The following is a 20,801-nucleotide window of genomic DNA, read 5'->3' on the forward strand; positions in this document are numbered from 1 at the left end:
AATATCCCAGCTAACAAGAAATATTCCCAAAACATTAGTGAACGTTCCCTTAAGAGTCTCATTAGGTCATTAACTAACATTTTCATAGGAATGTTCTTGTGATGTACAAGGAAAGTTTCCAAGAGACCATTCCCTTAATGGCAAATATAACTTACTGAGAACATGGTTACCATGTTCTCAGAACATCAGATATTAATGTTCTAGACACGTTTCATGGGAACATTGCAAGAACATTCATGTGTTCAGTTTTCTGTTAGGAGAATATTCCATCAACCTTCCACCAAACATACACAGAACATGAATAAGTCAAGGGGTATAAATACTTTCTGAAGGCACTGTACATATTTACCTCAATTACCTCGTACCCCTGCACATCGACTTGCAGTTGTTGTTACTCATTGTGTATTTATTTATTGTGTAATTATTTGTTTTTTATTTTTCTATCTGCATCTTTGGGAAGGGCTCGTAAGTAAGCATTTCACTGTTAGTCTATACCTGTTGTTTACGAAGCATATGACAAATACAATTTGATTTGCATTCACCCTATTGCTTACACCTATCAATTTGTTTAATCTACATACACTGAGTGTACAAAACAATAAGAACACCTGCTCTTTCCATGACATAGACTGACCAGGTAAATCCAGGTTAAAGCTATGATCCCTTATTGATGTCACTTGTTAAATGTAAAAAATAAAAATAAAAAGTGGAGGAGACAGGTTAAAGAAGGAGTTTTAAGCTTTGAGACAATTGAGACCTGGATTGTGTGTGTGCCATTCAGAGGATGAATGGGTAAGAAAAAATAATTAAGTGCATTTGTACAGGGTATGGTAGTAGGTACCAGGTGCATCGGTTAGTGTAAAGAACTGCAACACTGCTGGGTTTTTCACACTCAACACTATACAGGGCCAAACTATCCTGGCCCAATAAGTGCAGCCCTAGAAATATCTGTTATTGGGACAGTGGTTGGTCGTTAGACATTGGTGCTGGCGGCTTGGGTTTGAGACCCGCTAGGGGAATCACCCTACTCCAACGTTCTTAGCAATATATGTCAATGTCAGTATTGGCAACAGTTACAACTAATTAGATCAGATGGGTGTGTTGTCACTGTTGCCAGATATTGACATGATGTTCTGCTAAGAATGTGAAAGTAGGGTGATTCCCCAAACGGGACTCAAATCCAGGCCATCCATACCAATGTCGAACACCCTAAACACTGTCTCAATAAGGGATGTCTCTAGGACATGTACTTATTGGGCCAGTATTGTTAATAATATGCTGTCCAGCAGAAACACTACCCCTTCTTCCATACACACTTGTGTAATTCTGAAACAACTTGATATGCACTTTGAAGTAAATCTCATCTCTGTTAAAAGTACTGTACACTCAAAAAACACTTTATTGATCATAGTGATTCAGGAGTATTATTAAAACAGGTTAACAAGCCCCACCAACATTAGATAACTATTCTGAAAGCCCTTAAATTGCTCAAATAAATAAATGAAATCATTGACGAGAATTGTCAGAATAACCAACACGTCTTGGACATAGTGGTGTAGCAGGAAGATTGGCATACCTTGGACCAAGAGGTTGTTAGTTCAAAACCTAGGTGAGAACTGTTGACTAATAATTAGTGTATAAATGAACATGCACAATGAGCACAAGTGTGAAATATGTAAGTTGAAAACACTGTATGTTAAAAGTGCTGTGTGTGAATATCCTTAACCTTGCAGAAAAAGAGCTATGAATGGACAAATGGTTCACCAATCAGGGCCTTGCTTGCTTTGGCAACAGTAATAATATGTAATGAAAACATTTTGGGGGGGGGATAACATTTCTTTGATTCCATCAGGCGACGTCCTGACAACTGATACACAGAAATGTTCTTGCAACGTTCTCATGAAACATGTCTAGAACATTAGTATCTTATATTCTGACAACATGGCAACTATGTTCTGTGTATCTTCGGTGGGACGTTGATGGAATATTCTCCTAACCCTCAGAAAACTGGACACTTGAATGTTCATGAAACATGAATAGAACATGAATATTGTATTTTCTGAGAACATGGTAACCACGTTCAGTGTATGTTCTGTTTGACATTAAAGGAATGTTCTCCTAACTCTAACGTCAACATGCTAAAACAGTTCTCAGAAGGTGTTTGCTAACATGGATAGAATGTTCCCCTAACTGACGGAAAACTGGACACATTACGGGTAACATTACAAAAACGTTCTCTCTTCCTAGGATTATAGGCTGGGATGTGAGGCACAGTGACACCCACTGTGACTATCTCTCTCCTCCTCTTTCTCTCTCACACTGTCTGCCTGCTCTGTTATTATCAACAACATTATTATTCTCCCTCTCCCCTCTGTTTTCCGGGAGGGAAAGGCCTGCCTGCCCGCCCACATGGCTTTGGTGGGATTCCTGACAGCAGCAGAGGGGAAAAAAGAGACAAGAGGCTCAATAACGTCTGTCTAAATATAGAGGCTTAAGGCCTTTTTTTCTCTCTCTTCTTATAATGAGCTGTGGTGAATCTGTGTGGAGTATACTACTCACTCCTGAGAGAGCAGAGCAGAGTGCTCCACCTCGGACTGGGAACACTGCCACACTGCCGATGCACATGATTTTTTCATGTTTTCTGTAAAATATCTTAACACAGTTTTTATCTTTACCTGAGAGAGGGCAAATAATATTAGGCGGAACATACTGCACTAAAATAGGAGAGGTTCAAGGGAGACTGAAAAACAATTAAGAAAAATAAAGGAGGGGGGGGTGTAAGGAGTTATGCCTCACAGAGGATGATACTGTGACAGATTAGGAGGTGGCCTTCAAATGAACTTCTGTCCACGAATACTGACCACGTATCTTTGATTCTATAGTCATGTTTGATCCTTTCTTATCTCATTTTTATCACCAAAACACCTTTCCCCTTTCTCCTTATTGGTTTATTTCTCCCTGCCTCCCTCAGTTGAGGTCACTTTGACTTTCCCCTAGTAGAATCTCTTGAGATTGAATCGAAATGGACAAATCTCACTTATAACACAGAGTTCTTGAGATAGTTGCACAAAACAGGTGAGAGAGACTAGATTTATTCTATAACCCCCCTCGCATCTTCACACTGTTCCTGTCTCTCAATAACTTTGATCAGTAATTGACTGCCCCGTTTTCCTCAGCCAGCTGTAGCATGGTGCCACTGTCAGCATGCAGCTGCTCTGTCACACCAGACAGTGTTATCTCAATCATCATTAATAACACAAGTGCCTGCTCGCTTATCAGCAGGATGAAATAAACACCCAGCCACACACACCCAAAGACACCACACACACACACACACACACACACACACACACACACACACACACACACACACACACACACACACACACACACACACACACACACACACACACACACACACACACACACACACACACACACACACAGAGACATATTGACACTTACATAGTGAAACAGATATTCATATACATGCCTTTACATACTAACACAGATGCAATATGGCTGATAGGTACCAACCTTACCTAACTCACAAAATACAACTCTTCATGCTGTTTCCAAGGGTGTTAGTTAACAACAGGCCATCTCTACAGCTGTCTCCATATGACAACAATGACAGCAGAGGGCCAAGATTCAGAAGTCACGGATGGACAGAGGGAGAGAAAATGCGTCATTGTGTGTTTAACATCCCCCTTACACCTGTTGCCTGCTCTCTCCTGTGGAGTGGCCACACACAATAGCCCTTATGAGAACACAAATACTGTAGAGCCTTCAAACATGGGTGGGAACTGATTGTGGAGCCTCCCTGACGCCCCACTGGGCAAAAAAACGGGTTGAATCATCTCTGTTTCCAAGTCATTTTAACAAAAAAACTCAATGTGAATCAACTTGGAAAACTGATTGGATTTGAAAAAAGTCATCAACGTAAAGGAATTTCATCTTTTTTATTACCCAACTTTTAACCTAAATCCAATGATATTGTGACAATTTTTGTCGATTTCAAGTTGAATTTGTGTTAGTTGACAACTCAAACAAATGTAAATCAAAACTAGACGTTGAACTGATGTCTGTGCCCAGTGGAACACGTCCGCATACACGAACATGCACGCATTCACATGCACACATATGCACACACACCCACACCCACACACACACACACACACACACACACACACACACACACACACACCTCATGCTGATATTGTACTGGCCGTCTGAAACAAGATCAGTTAGAATGCTTCAAAGGCCGGCCCTGGGAGGCTGAATAACATCCATGCAGAGCAGAACAGATAACAGAGACTCACCGTTACATAAACAGCCATTCCCTTCCACACTAACAACTCCACAGCACAGCCAGTCAGAGTCAATGTCAAAGTGTGTGTAAGAGCAAGTGTGTATATGTCTGAGTGTATGTGCATTTTCTTTTTATGTGTGTTTGTGGATGTGTTGGGGTGTCTGCCTGTATGAGTACATTTATGCTTGTGAGTTTGTGTGTCGAGTGTGTGTGCGTGTGGGCACACATCCCTGTTTGCGGCTGTGAATGACACACTGAATGAGGAAGCTCAGCTGTCAGAAGGCATCAGGCTTTCAGGCCTCTCTGTCTCTGTAAGTCCAGCCACAGAGCCTCTCCTCTCTTCTCGCTTCTCCTCTCCCCCCAAACAGTAGCTCTCTCTGGGGCGCTGCTGCGGGTTAGGGCAGGGGCCCAGCCCTGGGTGTATGCATGCTGACTAGAGATAAGGAAATCTAGCTTAAAATCAAGGAAACCCCCTTGTGGAGAGAACACGCGAGCGCCCTCTCACATTGTGAGTGTGTGGCACGGTATGGTTTGATCTTTAGCAGTAGAGTGTCATGTTTGGGGTGGGGAACGGGGGTTAGGAAGAAGCAGAGAGACACATGTTCTCTGATTCAGAGGGGTTGTGTTAAATGCGGAAGACACATTTCAGTTGAATGCATTTTGTTGTATAACTGACTAGGTATCCCCTTTTCCAGTTTGTTAAAAGCGAAACTAACAGTATCAGTGCATCCCCCTCACTCTAATCCTTCTTCCCTCCCCCCTCACTCTCTACTCTCACCCCTACTCACCCTAACCTTCAAGCCTCCCCCTCACTCTCTACTCTCACCCCTACTCACCCTAACCTTCAAGCCTCCCCCTCACTCTCTACTCTCACCCCTACTCACCCTAACCTTCAAGCCTCCCCCTCACTCTCTACTCTCACCCCTACTCACCCTAACCTTCAAGCCTCCCCCTCACTCTTTACTCTCACCCCTACTCACCCTAACCCTTCCTCACTCCCCCATACTCACCCTAACCCTTCCTCCCTCCCCCCAACTCAAACCTATCATAAACGTTCACACAACTACACACCCCACCTCACCTCACCCTTCTCTTCTCATCCCTCCTCACGCTAACCTTTCACCTCTCATCTCCCCTCACCTTGTCGCTATGTGATCTCACCAAGAGGAAAGTATGTGTGCTCAGTCCATTCTACTGAGAGAGTGTTTGTGTGCATTGCTGAAGAGTGAGAGCATGTATAGCTGAGAAGTGAGTGAGTGTGAACCATTTAGGGCAGGTGAACAGCGCATATAGACTGGCGTGGTGTAAACAGAGTAGTGGACAGGGGAAAGATATGGAGATAAGAGGGTTTTGCATTCTTCGCCAGGCCTGGCCTGTCTGTCTGTCTTCTGGAGAGTGAGACAATGATTACACACTGATCCTGTCTGCCATCCCCAAGCTCTAACTGAGTGAGACAAACTCAGATCAAATTACAGGCCTGAAGACATGGAGGACCTGAAGGGAGAGAGAGAGTAAAACACAGACTCCACCACAAGGGTGATGGAGAGCACACACACACACTACCTCTCTCTCTCTCTCGCTCTCTGTCACACACACACAGAAATATATTTCATTGCTCTCGCTCACACTTCCTGTAAATTCGTTCATATTGACACTCCCAGGGCACAATCTGTGCAAGCAACAGTCTGTAATTAGCACCAAGATAATGAATATGTCCCAGTGCATCATGGATCTAGAATAAAACACGCATGACCTAGCAAACACCCTGCAAACACACAAACACACACATACCAATTAACCAACCTCCACCACCATTTAGTTTATCAGCCTTTAATGCACATGACTGACAGTATCAGCCTGCTATAGATACTCTGAATAGTAGCTGTCTTCATTATCACCACCCACCCATGCCTTTTAATGGCTATGAGTGTGAGAATCACACAGAGGTCCATTAGACCAACTGATAGGGAGCAAGCCTGTTTTTTGGGAACACACAATAACCCGCCACCTTCCCACTTAACGCTCTGCAGCCCCCTCTCCATCGCAACCTATCCTCTCCTTTCTAGATTATGTCCATGAAAGCAGGCTGCTCACAGGGACATCAAACCTCTCTGCCTTCCCAACAACCCCCCTGCCTGGCTACCCTCTCCCTCTATGCCCCCATCCCTATCCCCTGTTCCCAATACCGTACCACATATCAGCCCTCTGCCCCATCCGTATATGTTCCACATACCTATCCCCAACACTCTACCCCACTCCAGACATGTCCATGTAATCTCTCTGGGCTGGAACGGGAAAATGACACAGGTCAGAGCTGGATACTCAGCTCCCTCTGAGAGGGTGGGTAAATATAGAGCTGACCCTATCTGAAATGGCTGCTGATATTACCCAGGCCCCAGCAGGACCTCTTCAGACTGTTACACAGGACCACAGATACAGCTGGGTGGAGAGATGGACAGAGAAGCTGAATTTTTGTTTGGGGGAGGTGTGTGTTTACAGAAGAAACAGAATACAGAGTTGGAGTAGATGGGTCATTTTAATATTGCAACATTGCACAACATTCCAGTAATGGTACGCAATAGGATATAACAGAATGTCCACATTTTCCTGTTGGTGTTTTGCAAAGGAGTTTCCTTCAACCCATACTGTTCCATCATGAAGACAGTTAGTAAAAAATGTATTTAACAGAATACTGTTCCCTGAGTGTATAAAACATTATGAACACCTGCTCTTTCCATGACATAGACTGACCAGGTGAATCCTGGTGAAAGCTATGATCCCTTATAGATGTCACTTGTTAAATCCACTTCAACCAGTGTAGATGAAGAGGAGGAGACAAGTTTATTTTGTGTATCAAAAATGGTCCACCACCCAAAGAACATCCAGCCAACTTGACACAACTGTGGGAAGCACTGGAGTCAACAAGAGCCAGCAACCCGGTGGAACGCTTTCGACATCTTGTAGAGTTAATTCCCAGACTAATGAGGACTGTTCTGAGGGCAAAAGCAAGGGGTGGTGGTGTGCAACTCAATATTAGGAAGGTGTTCTTAATGTTTTGTACACTCAGTGTACATCTCTTACTCTTAAAAGCCCAGTCAAAAACGTGATTTTCCTGTGTTTTATATATATTTTCACACTATGAGGTTGGAATAATACTGTGAAATTGTGAACATTATAATGCTCTTCGAGTATAAGAACTGTTTGAAAAGGCCGCCTGAAAATACAGCCTGTTTTGGTGGGATGAAGTTTTCGCCGTGAATTAGTTAATAGACCAAACCTCTGGCAATAGCAGCTAGTTTTCAGTTTTCCCCTCTACCCTAAAAAAAAAATTGCAAGAGACATCACAGAGTTGTAAAAGGTGTCTTGAGGGATGTTGTGGAAATTCACCTCAACATGAAAGATCAACACATAGTGAAACCAAGAGGGGTGAAGTGAGGGGGCAACTGAGCCAAGTGGGAAAAGTCCTTTAATTGGGAGGTTTGATGAAAGTGTAGCTGGGGGCTGATAAGACAGGACTGAGTTATGACAGTTCTGAGGAATCCCTTGACGTCAGAGGGGCACACGACTCAGAGTAGAGCGTGTGGAGTTAGATTTGAGAGTGCAGAGCAGCCTGCACTGTAGAATGTGTGTATGTGAGGCCTGATGGTGACTCAGCAAAACATGCTCCTCTGGGCCTGTATGACCTCGTTCATCAACCTGACACTCGGCTCTGTTCTCCCAGTGAGAGACAGTAAGGTGAAAGAGAAAGGGTAAGAATGAGAGGGAGAGTGTAAGATAATAACCACAGTGTGATGAGGAAAAACAGAGGCAATAGGAGGGAGGGAGCGAGATGAGGGAGAGTTCGAAGGCTGAGAATGAAAATGGAGAGTGACAATAAGAAACTGAGGAGAGTGAGGGAGCCAGACAATTGGGAGGAGAGATAGGGAGAGCAGGGAAAACAATGAGACATCCATACATTCACAGCACTAACTCAGTGCTCTCCAACACAGTAGTGTCACCTCAGACCACACACACTGGCCATAAACACCTAGGAAATGATTCAACAATGTAACTGTAACCCCTGAGACATCTATTCCATTACAGCACATTGCTTATTTAAATATGTATGAACCAGTACTGTTAAAATGTCCAGCATACTGCAAGAAAGCCATCTGGTATCCCTCTGCGCGCTTTAAATATACACATGGTCCTCCCTCAGATATACCTTCATAAGCCATGCCGGTGCTGCTTCACAACCTTGTACTTTACATGGTCTGCAGGTACAATAAAACACTGTGTTAAGGCCTCACAATATGCAGAAACCAAACCTTTTATATTTGACAACTAACAAAGTGCTTTTAACCACATACCAAACTCCTCCCGTTCTGGTTCTACAGTTCCAAGTTTCTCATCTCCCCAGCAACAGTGCTTGTGTTGGGTCTGGAACACCCCGTGCCCCTGGCAGGTTGTAGTGTTGTGGGCTGATAAAGCATGTGCCTCCTGCTCCTGACCCCCACCAAAGCAGACAGCACAGAACTGGGATAACAACATCACACACAGATACTGAACCCACTCACCCCAACAGGAGCTAGTTTGAAGCTCTTAGTTCACATTAGAAGTGACTAAAGGAGTCGACCCTAGAGATTAAGAACCCCATTCCTTTATACATCTATGGAATATGGCATTTACAAATAAGTATTTGTAAATGTTCTGCTCTTCATGAAGGTATCAAGTTTGAAAATGTTGCAAGTAAATCTCAATAGATCAGGAAATGAGTCAAGACTTTTTTTTATAAATACAAATTCTTTATTTTTCAAGATTTTTTTGGTATGGCTTCTTTGAAGGGCCTGGAAATGACATTTTTCTGAAAGTAACAGAGTCTGATCCCAGCCAGCAGCCGGAGAAACTAAAGCATCTAGAGTTGTGCATACAGGAAAACCCGATGGGTTCCCAGGAAAAATGGAAAACAAAAATGTCCATCAAATGAATAAAGACACATTTGTGGATTTGCACATACACTTACCAAGTTATAGGACTTCAGTGCTGCAACTATTTAGACCAAGTTACAAAAAACAATTAACTTAGAATTTCCTATAAATACCTAAACATAAATAGTATAATAAATGTACTTGATAATGGAAACATTTAAAAATACTGTACATGAATGTCCTTTGAGAGATCAACATTTGACAATCTTAGGTTAACAGTTGGACAAAATAAACAGGTAGTGGTTATCGGTGTCAGCTAACTGGCCCGTCAACGCCCAATGCTCTTTGACCCCTCCCACTTACTGCATATGATTATCTAATTCTGTCTCCAATAATCAAGATAAAGTGAGTCAATAGACTACAAGAGTGTCTGGTATAAATATGAAGAGCCCGGGCCATGTGAAAATTAGTGAGGACTCTCCCAGTTAGATCTGAGTTAAGGGGTTAAAAGGAAGTGTTTGTAAAAACAGGGGTTAAGGCCTCTTTAATAAAAAACAAATGTACCTCTAACGATTTCACAGTCTCGGAGGGGGGGGGGGGGGGGATCCCAGAATCTCTGCTCTCCATTTAGTCCTTGATGAACTCTGAAAGGCCCAGAGAGAACCATGACCACCCATGGTGTAGGACCAGTATCAGACGGCTGAGTCCTCACCTCTGGTGTGGATGGAAACAGTTGGCACTGTGCCTCTCACCCAATGCCCAACCACTATGTATCCAAGCAGCAGTGCCTTCACTTAACCCATGCCCTGGCAAAGACGAGGGGGGTGAGGGGTCAATGTCCAGGTAAGCCCCCCCCTCGCTCTCTTCAAATACAAGTATGTAGCGTGGTTTTTGTTGTTGATTGAAACAAAATATAATTACATTGATAAGAGGATACTAACAACACTGATACAATAAAGATAGACCGTAATAATAATAATTTAAAAAAAAATCAAGTGTCTGCATCTGGAAGCCCTCAGTGACCACACGCTTAATTCTAGCCTTCCACCCGGTCATCAAAACCCTCCAAGACCCATGAGGGGGCTCATCCTGATGGTACCGTGCAATAGTCCCTCAGCCCATTCCCTGAAAGCCCTGGCTGTGGCATGGGCAGTCCAGGGTGACACCCCAGGCCTATAGGACTCCTTGCATCCTGCCTCTCCTCACTGCATGCGGTCTGGCTGAACATGCTGCTGGGGGGCGTACTGCAGGAAGGCGGGTGCTGGGCCGGCCCCTGTGGGGAGGGTCTGGTGAACAGTGGCTGGGGCGGAGGCCTGGGCGGTGGCAGGGCTGGGGGCGTAGCCGTAGCCCAGGAACCCTGGGGAAGCGGCGTAGGGGTAATGCTCGAAGGCGGCCTGGGCGTACTGGGTGTAAGCAGCACTGTAGTCCAGGTAGGGGGAGCTGACGGAGGACACCTGAGAAGGGAGCACCAGGCTGGGCTGAAGGTAGGCCTGGGGGTACACATACTGCTGGGTCAACCTAGAGAACAAACAGGACACAAGTTACATACTGGATACAATGAACAGGAGCAAAGAGAGCCAAGGACTGGGTTCTGTCATTTACATTCTCCAGTAGGGTTAGCAGGTCTGGAATATACATTAGAGTTGTGCTGTGTATGTGTCGTGTATCCACAGTAGTGGTGGTGGGCAAGAAACTGCCAGATGTCACACCACCCACTAAACGTGACAAAGCGCGAGGTAGGGAGAAGAGATCAACATCTCTCATCAGTTGAAAACCTACAGAACCTGTTAGGTAGGGCCCCCAGAGAGAAAGGGGGGGTGTGTGTGTGGTGGTGGGTGAGAGACAGCCGTTACTAGCAGGTTTTCAAGCCCAGACACCGAGTGTTTTAACAGCTGCTGCTCTCTTCACTCGCTGAGTACACACACAGAAAGTGTGATGACAGTAGCAGAGTTGTGGTTCCTGTTTTGTGCGGAAGTTACATTGGATATCAGTGGTAGAGGGCTTATCAAGGCAGGTTGCTAGCCAGTTGGGTCTGATGTGCTGTGCTCAAAACCCTCTCGTACTAGTGATTAGTGTTATGGAGTATGGGGACAGCTCATTCTCCCCCAGTCTGATGGCAGAGGAAGAGCTAGGGACCCCTCCCCCCTGCAAAACTGGTGCCGTTTAGAGACCCCCCCCCTTAATACTGCAGCTGGAGGGGAACAGACAAACTCCTCACTGCAAACAGCACACATTAACCAAAAACAGAGCTCAGGAGAGCGAGAGGAACTTTGTCACCCGTCTCATACGGAGTGTCTGGTAGGAAAAGGCAGTATGTTCGGTGAAAGAACATCAAGACAGTGAAGTCACAGCAGACAAATCAACACTTCTCAGCTGGGTTTCAATACTCTGATGGCTTCCTTTCCTTGTCTCCAACTTCACAGCCACTGATGGGTGAAAGGACCAGATGGGTTACCACCATGTTGTGTTTACCAGTTTCCATTCAGATCAATGGCCATGACAGAAGACAAGGGAATGAAGCGATGGAAGACTATTGAGCGGTGTCAACTCAAACACAGCAAAAAGGGAGAGTGCAGGGGTAAGGGGTGACAGGACCGACGCACAAAATCCAATTGCAACCTGCCTAACACACACCACACCCCCAAAACCTTCAGCCCCACACTGGAACGTTAAACAGCAACAGAAGTCACCACTGCAAACCCCAAACCATGCCATAATAGGAAAGAGAGGCACTAATCAGCATAACCTGGCACTCCAAGCCATTGCTGGCACCTTAGAGAGGGGCGGGATCAGTCACAGCTGCCTGCTACCCTCCTCCTGGGAGCCTCCAAACAAGGCAGCACGAAGCCTGCACCTCGGGTATCTTCACTCCCCCCTCCGGCATACTGTTCAGCTGGGAGTACAGAGCAACCATGAGGGGGTTGGGGAGGATAGTGGGGGTTAACAATAACATGCATTTATTATCAGATTCCTCATTAATACTATATTGGCGACACAGCACGAGATGGCTCCATCATATGGTGAGAGTGAAGCTAGTGGCTAAGCTTTTTCGCACCGTCTGAAGACATTATGCTGATAGGATACAGCAGTCTGTTGCCTGGGTCCACTCACATAGCACATATTTATTTGTGTAGGTAGGCATTGAATAGTTAGGACACTGTAGCCTGCTGAGTGGTATACAATAAGTACATGGTTGCTATAGATGAAGGTAATCGGAATCAGGAGCCCGTGGCAGAGGGAGCAGAGCAGGCGGATACGCACTGTCTACCCCTTTAACAGTCAGTTACTCACAAAGAACCATTCAGACAACCACCCCAGACGGATGACCATGCAAGACTGAGGCATACGCACATTCACATAGATGAGCCTTTCTGTGGCCTTGTAATAGTGTGGCCACAGGACTCTAGCTCTGACCTCCGGTTGAACTTTCAGGCACATTAGTAGGAAGTAAAACAAATTATGGGTCAACGCTGCAATCATCTTGATAGAAAAGTTAATAAAAATGACTAAAAGAGGATAAGCGCAGCAGATAGAAAAGGGAGAGAAGAGGAGAAGAAACAGGGAAGCAGAACAGAGCAGTGAGCTCTAACCTAACTGATGTCACAGGGCCTGTGGGGGTCTGGGGGACAGAGGTCAGCTGTTTTTTTGGATGACGGCCAGCGGGTGTGACACGTACCACTCTGGCGGCTGGTAGGGCTGGTAGAGCAGAGGGACTGACGCCCCAAGCAGACAGACTGACTTCCTCTAGCTTCACATTTTAGTCATGGTGAACAAATCGAAGGTCTTCATCAAGTCAAGCTAAATGTAGCTATACGTTTGTGGTTAAACGACTGGATAAAACAGGTCAAGCTGCCCTTCATGGCAAATAAATCCACTGCCAATAAGTAGTTCCTACCTACATATGCAGAGGCTATTTTTCTACTTGTATTCTCGCCACATACCAGAACAAAAGGCTACAGTAAAACAAATTCTACAAAATGTCCTTATGGCATCTCAAATTCTGACCTGGAAGTACAATATAATATAAAAAGCGATCATGAATATTTTAAGGGAAAAAAAACGTGCGAATGCTGCAGGAGGTTTGGCGCCTGGTGAAAGCACAATGCCTCTTCAGAGAAAGCCCCCCTCCCCGTTCCCTCGGACTGCTGAGCAGAAGAAATATCAGCGTGCGCAGAGAATCACGAGATTAGAAAGTTGAATGAAGTTCAGAGTTTTCCCCCTTAGTTAGCACTATCACCGTTTCCTTTTACGGTGAGAATTGTGATCGAATAAACACAATATTAGCAACATACTGAAACAAAACAAACTATGCAAGAGATTTTGTTGTAGGCATGTTCAATTTTAATGGGATGCATTTTCCCCATAGTTTAAAAATGTTTTATAATGGTAGGCCACTCTGATAGGCCTACATTATGATCAACTAGCCACAGTAGCCTACTTGGCCACTGTCTGAAACTAACTTGAAGCAGGTACAGCCTCAGTGTTCACAGTAAACGCGAGCTGGAAGTTGCACAGAATTTTTACAACCGTGAAGTTTGCGCTCAGCAGACCTGAAATTTGCTCAGTGCCGTTAAATATGTTTGAGGGAACATTGCCTTCCCCAAACCCCTCACTCCAATCTACAGACCCTATTCCCTCCCCCAGTCTCACAGGGGTGTCAATTCAGTGTCCTTCAGACACCCAGCAGAAACGGTGTTCAAACAAAGCCCTGTTTCCTTTTCCTCCACAGGCAAGAGTGAGAGGGGAAGACAAGTAGACTACGGGAAAGTGAAGGAGAGAAGTAGTCCCTGGCCTCGGTAAGGGGCTCAGACACCAACAGCGTTTGCTGTACTTAGTACCTCTGAACGTAATTTGCAAACCGAGGGTGCACCAATTTTACATGTAACAGTCAGACATCTACAGCGGGTGGTCCCTAAAACGCAGCGCGCTGAACGCTCAGACAACCATTCACATTCAGTGTGATGTGTGCAAGCCCCAACCCTAACAGCTCCCCAGTCAATCTGCTGACAAGCAGAGGAAGAGGAGCACTATGCTACAGTCCAGTCTGGCCTACACAAATGCTCAACCACTCCCAACCATTCCACCACATGCGGTTTAAGGGTGTGAGCGGAAGGCTGAAAGAACAAGCGTGTGCTCTCCATCTTGGAGCAGCTTGTGTCTGTCACCAGCCCATATAGATCTCTGATCTCTCCTACTCGCTGGGGCTGCAGTCAATCACAGGGGATTAGGGGGTGTAAAAGGCTGTAATAAGAGCCAACACCTGTTAGACATGCCCACAGAGCACGCTCCCCGGGGGGGGCGTGCCCGTTACTAAGCAACAAGCACATGAACAGAGGGGGGATTCTATGGACCCAAAGTCCATGGACACGATCTTATATCATTACATGCATGTAAGGGCTTGGACCTCTGGCTTACAGTAATTAAATCAAACCTAGGACTTGAGGGAGGGGTGGGTGGGGGCAGTGGTGTCTAACCCATTTCAGTGACATGGCCATTAAATGCCCAGCAGAGTGAGTGTCCTGGACACCCGTCACAGGCTGGCCTCCCTCAAGGCTGTTTCTACAACAGACAGACACTGCCCTGGTGCTTTGCTCAGTGAGAGAGCCCACTCAACCAGGTAGAAACCGAAGGGTCTAAAGAGGGGGTCGAGTGTCACATATGTCCATGGAATGTACCATGATACAACCATTTGAGAACAAAAAAGGGAAATTGTCCAACATCTGTAGAACGCTCACATAGATGTGCATGTCAGAGAAAACTGACATGCACGTTAAACAAGAGACCATTATTTGGCAGAAGTATGTGTAATTCAGAAGATGCATTACTGTGGTATAGAGGGCACAAAGAAAGTGCCCACTCACTCACCCATACTGCCTCTGGATGAGCGCTGGGTGAATAGGCTGCACTCCAATGGATATGCCTGGAAGACCGAGAAAACGACCCGTCAGACATTTGCAATGCATAAGAGGCAGCGAGACTAGAGTAGTGTGTAACTCAAGCAACATACTAATGATATAGAACACGTGCAGAGATGGCAAATTACACAGGTGTCTTTCACAAGTACCCAGTCCCCTAATATATACAGTTGAAGTCAGAAGTTTACTTACACTTAGGTTGGAGTCATTAAAACTCGTTTTTCAACCACTCAACAAATTTCCTGTTAACAAACTATAGTTTGACAACTCAGTTAGGACATCTACATTGTGCATGACACGTAATTTTTCTAACAATTGTTCACAGACAGATTATTGCACTTATAATTCGCTGTATCACAATTCCAGCGGGTCAGAAGTTTACATACACCAAGTTGACTGTGCCTTTAAACAGCTTGGAAAATTCCTGAAAATTATGTCATGGCTTTAGAAGCTTCTGATAGGCTAATTGACATAATTTGAGTCAATTGGAGGTGTACCTGTGGATGTATTTCAAGGCCTAGCTTCAAACTCAGTGCCTCTTTGCTTGACATCATGGGAAAATCAAAAGAAATCAGCCAAAACCTCAGAAAAAAACAAACATTTGTAGTCCTCCACAAGTCTGGTTCATCCTTGGGAGCAATTTCCAAACGCCTGAAGGTACCACTTTCATCTGTACAAACAATAGTAAGCAAGTAACATGGGACCACGCAGCTGTCATACCGCTCAGGAAGGAGACGCGCTGTCTCAGAGATTAACGTACTTTGGTGCGAAAAGTGCAAATCAATCCCAGAACAACAGCAAAGGACCTTGTGAAGATGCTGGAGGAAACAGGGAAACAGGTACAAAAGTCCTATATCGACATAACCGGAAAGGCCGTTCAGCAAGGAAGAAGCCACTGCTCCAAAACCACCATAAAAAAAGCCAGACTACGGTTTGCAACTGCACATGGGGACAAAGATCGAACTTTGGATAAATGTCCTCTGGTCTGATGAAACAAAAATAGAACTGTTTGGCCATAATGACCATCGTTATGTCTGGAGGAAAAAGGGGGATGATTGCAAGCCGAAGAACACCATCCCAAACGTGAAGCACGGGGGTGGCAGCATCATGTTGTGGGGGTGCTTGCTGCAGGAGGGACTGGTGCACTTCACAAAATAGATGGCATCATGAGGATGGAAAAGTATGTGGATATATTGAAGCAACATCTCAAGACAGTCAGGAAGTTAAAGCTTGGTCGCAAATGGGTCTTCTAAATGGACAATGACCCCAGGAAAACTTCCAAAGTTGTGGCAAAATGGCTTAAGGACAACAAAGTCAAGGTATTGGAGTGGCCATTACAAAGCCCTGACCTCAATCCCATTTAACATTTGTGAGCGTGTGCAAGCAAGGAGGCCTACAAACCTGACTCAGTTACACCAGCTCTGTCAGGAGGAATGAGCCGAAATTCACCCAACTTATCATGGGAAGCTTGTGGAAGGCTACCCGAAACGTTTGACCCAGATTAAACAATTTAAAGGCAATGCTACCAAATACTAATTGAGTGTATGTAAACTTTTGACCCACTGGGGATACGATGAAAGATATAAAAGCTGAAATAAATAATTCTCTACTATTATTCAGACATTTCACATTCTTAAAATAAAAAGTGGTGATCCTAACTGACCTAAGACACCATTTTTACTAGGATTAAATGTCAGGAATTGTGAAAAACTGAGTTTATATGTATTTGGCTAAGGTGTATGTAAACTTCAGAGTTAAACTGTATATAGAGCAAGAAAGTTAATCCAGATTAATTTAAATGTTTGTACATTTCTGTACGATGTGGCATGAGTAACATATGGGATTTCTGAATGACCATTTACCAGCAAACATTTGTCTAAAACATGCCAATATGGTGTGTGACAAGTGTAGTGTTGGTGCATCCGGTGGTTGTACTCACCCCTGGTCGGCTCACCTATCTGCATACCGCGGGGCTTGGCGCCTATGTAAGCCAGGTTTACGTTGGCCTTGCGCCCGTCGATGATGGGGTTGGGGTCTTTACAGGCCCTCTCTGCTGCTCCCTGATCTAGCATTGTCACCTGACACGAAATCACAGACGTTGATAATATTAGCCACACACAAACACACACAAAAAAAAAAAAAAAAAAACAAAAAAAAAAAACACACACACACACACACACACACACACACACACACACACACACACACACACACACACACTATGAAAAAGTATTTCAAGGTTAGGGCCACCCTAACCCTACAAGCAGAACAACCCCTACTTGTCTGCCATCACAGAAATCTCCCTGTCCACCTTCCACCACTTAAATTCCCCTTTCTGAACAGAGGGGGAAACTGCACACAAAGCACAGTGATTATCACTTAGAAAAGACCCAGAACACTTGGTCAGCAGCTCAGTCAGAGAAGTCTGCTGAAATATGAAACAGTAATGAATAACAAGGGCTTATCCAATTAGGCAATAGAGAATAAGGAGATTGTTAGAATCTACCGCTCCCTCCCTCCCCTTTGAAGGCATTAGACAGCATCAGTCTGCTTTGATTGTTTTGGTCTTCTGCCAATTCAAGATCTCAGATGAGTACATATTGAGGTTTTATCCGAGTTATAGATCTATTCTAGCCTGTTGAGGGAAGTGTACCTCTAGACTAGAGAAGACGTTCTAAGCCCACTCCAGGCCATGCGTTGTGAACACACATGAGCATTGAGGCTGTGTTGACACTGGAACTCTATTGAAGGGGGTCTACTAATCCACCTCTGGAGTGTGTTTAAAGGTAAGCCTGGCTTTGGAGCCATTTTTCTCCTCCTGCTACTGAAGCAGTGAGCAACAGGATTATCGAGTTAGCCCTGTTGGGAAAACGCGGCTGGGCGTTTTTTTGCCCTCTGCTGCATGCAAGGTGGCAAACACCTCTTTCCCAACCTGGAACACCCTCATATGCCTGAGCCAGTCAGACCTGAAACACCAGACACGCTCAGCAGCAGTAACCGTTTATGACTGAGCCCCACTGTTTTTTTGGTCACCGCTGGTGTGTAAACAGAGTACCATTGTCTTACAGTTTTAAACTGGATGGGGAGTAAACACAGCCTCTTTGGAGACACCAGTTTTCCATTCCATCTTTGGCCTGTTAAATGCTGATTCACCTCTCCAAGTTTGTGGCAAATATTTGCATTTCTTCTGCTGTTCCTGTTCATTGTAACTATGAGAAGGTGGGTTTCTTTTTTTTCCTGCATCATACATACTTTGTTAATCTTTCCTGCTTGCAATGGCTGATTACCAGAGGGTCGTTAAGAAACCTGGCAGACAATCTGAATTTCATGAGCTGAAGATTTATTTTAAAAAAGTTACTTGAACCATCTATGGCGATAAAACCCCTCTGTGGTGATTGAAGCTGGAGACTCATATCTCCCTCACTAGCTTTAAGCACCAGCTGTCAGAGCAGCTCACAGATCACTGCATCACCTGTACATAGCCCATCTGTAAATAGCCCATCCAACTACCTCATCACCATACTATAGTTATTTATCTTGCTCCTTTGCACCCCAGTATCTCTACTTGCACATTCATCTTCACATCTATCACTCCAGTGTTTAATTGGTATATTGTAATTACTTCGCCACCATGGCCTATTTATTGCCTTACCTCCCTTATCCTACCTCATTTGCACACACTGTATATAGACTTTTTCTACTCTATTAATGACCATGTTTGTTTATAACTCTGTTGTTGTATGTGTCAAACTGCTTTGCTTTATCTTGGCCAGGTCGCAGTTGTAAACTTGTTTTCAACTAGCCTGGTTAAATAAAGGTGAAATAAAATAGGGAACGTTGACCCACTGGAGGGGGAAGTGCACCAAACTTCCATCTCTGACAGTTGCTACCACAACAAGGGGATGTGAGGTGTGTGTGTGTGTGTGTGTGTGTGTGTGTGGGGGGGGGGTCTGTACTTAGGCAGTGAACAGCAGTCCATCTTGGGATACAAAAGAACGACTCCCACAGCAGTTATGATTGTATAAACACCACTTGTAAAGCCTGAGTGCTTCGGTTCTTTACAATGGGAGGAGGGTCTTGGAGCGTCCCTATCGCGCCAAAATTACCATATAAAGCCAGCGAGGACAGCAGTTCGCACTTCCGTGAGTGCCCTTGCCGCGCTCATAAGCGATAAAGACTAGGTCGTTCATGGGCCAGCGCTGAGGGGTTGGTGGGGAGACGGTGTGTTCGTTCGGGGGTAGGCAGAGGGACATTAGACATGTGGAGATATCATCTTATCCGTCAACTAATGTGATCCCTCATCCTGATTAACGCTGTGATAGTCAGTCAGCAAGGCTAATTTTTTTTACTGAATTTGTGTTTAAGCAGCACATTATAAGAAAGGAATAATTTTGACATGGGTTTCAATGACCGCAATACGCAAAGTGAAACTTTGGCGACAGAATGTTATTCTGGATGGAATATTTCTAATTAAAAAAACACTTGGCGCAGCATCAAGTATTCTTGTTTTCCTCTAGGCAAATAAGTCAGTTACATGTAACAATAACTTGGTGGTGGGAGGAAACGTGGCGTGCATGTGCCCAGAGACAACAGCACAGAAAACAAATAGTAGGCTATACCAACCATTAATCTTATAGGCAACTCAATTTCTAGCGCTGCCTATTGAGAATTATTCTCAAATGAATGCATTGGTAAGACACACGTGCTGCCACTGCAAGATGTAGGCTAATTGCATTACCGACAAGTGTCAGAATGTTACTTACAAAGCCATATCCTCGGGATTTCCCCGTCTGTCTGTCCGTTATCACCACCGCCTCGTCGATATCGCCGAAGGCCTCAAAATACTTTCTCAAGGAAGCATCGTTAGTGTGGTAGGGCAAACCACCAACGAAAATTTTTGTAAAAGTAGTGTCTTTTTGAATTGCTGTAGAATGCATCACTTCCAGGCCTCCGTTCATGAACTGATGCAAAAGCATTGGCGAGCCGGTAAGAAAAATTGGCTAAAGACTAGTGAACAGTTAGAAGATAGTTGGTTAACCAACTATTGATATTTGTCCAGCATTAAATGACTACGCAGCTGATCGGTTCAAGCGATGTCTTCAAATAGGCAACAGGGGTCTGTCCTCGCTTGTTTCTCCTTCCGTAATTCAGTCTTTGAACTTCTTGTTACAGCTGTATTTCAGTGCATTGCTTGCAATTATACACCCTGATCTTCTACGCCGTTAACTTGTTTGCTTCACTTGCCGCTACTGAAAAATTTCCGGGAGAGATTTTATACTCGCCAAGCCTGATCACGCCCATTTATATTTCTGGCCTATAGGCAATGATTCAGGATGACATTTTTTCTTCTTATCTTGTCAAGCCCTCCCATTCTCCCGACCCCACGCGTTCTTCTTGCACCTGCTTTTGTCCTTTACTACACAAAGACAAGTCACTACTGTACAGTCAGAAAGCGCGCCTCGCGCACATGTTACATTGTAGTAGTAAAGAAACAACTAGGCCTTTAACTCGTCTGTAAGATATCTTCAGTTTGAAACAATGGTGACATTTTCTATAATTACGTGGCGCATGTGATAATGATTTTAAATGCTCAACAATAGGCTTGCTGAAACGCATGTATTATGTACACACAGTATAACAGTTACTCGTGTCATTCTAGAATCTAGA

The 20,801-nt window shown here is 44.6% G+C and overlaps 1 protein-coding gene across 1 annotated transcript; it reads right to left on the reverse strand.

Moving 5' to 3' along the window:
• Positions 1 to 9,074: 9,074 nt before the first annotated feature.
• Positions 9,075 to 20,397, reverse strand: LOC106565805 (RNA-binding protein 38). Its single transcript, XM_014133360.2, has 4 exons — positions 19,898 to 20,397; positions 17,074 to 17,212; positions 15,085 to 15,139; positions 9,075 to 10,737 (listed from the first exon to the last, which is right to left on the reverse strand). Exons 1-4 carry the CDS (start codon positions 20,108 to 20,110, stop codon positions 10,422 to 10,424), a joined length of 723 nt encoding a protein of 240 aa, XP_013988835.1. The 5' UTR covers positions 20,111 to 20,397; the 3' UTR covers positions 9,075 to 10,421.
• Between the last annotated feature and the right edge of the window lie 404 nt (positions 20,398 to 20,801).

This window comes from Salmo salar, chromosome ssa12 (assembly GCF_905237065.1).
Source record: "Salmo salar chromosome ssa12, Ssal_v3.1, whole genome shotgun sequence".
Taxonomy (NCBI): domain Eukaryota; kingdom Metazoa; phylum Chordata; class Actinopteri; order Salmoniformes; family Salmonidae; genus Salmo; species Salmo salar.

Coding starts and splice junctions, on each gene's coding strand:
- LOC106565805 (XM_014133360.2), bottom strand. CDS start 20,110: ATGCTTTTGCATCAGTTCATGAACGGAGGCCTGGAAGTGATGCATTCT. Junction 17,213..19,897: donor AATCCCGAGGATATGGCTTT/GTAAGTAACATT, acceptor ATTTCGTGTCAG/GTGACAATGCTAGATCAGGG. Junction 15,140..17,073: donor GATAGGTGAGCCGACCAGGG/GTGAGTACAACC, acceptor TCGGTCTTCCAG/GCATATCCATTGGAGTGCAG.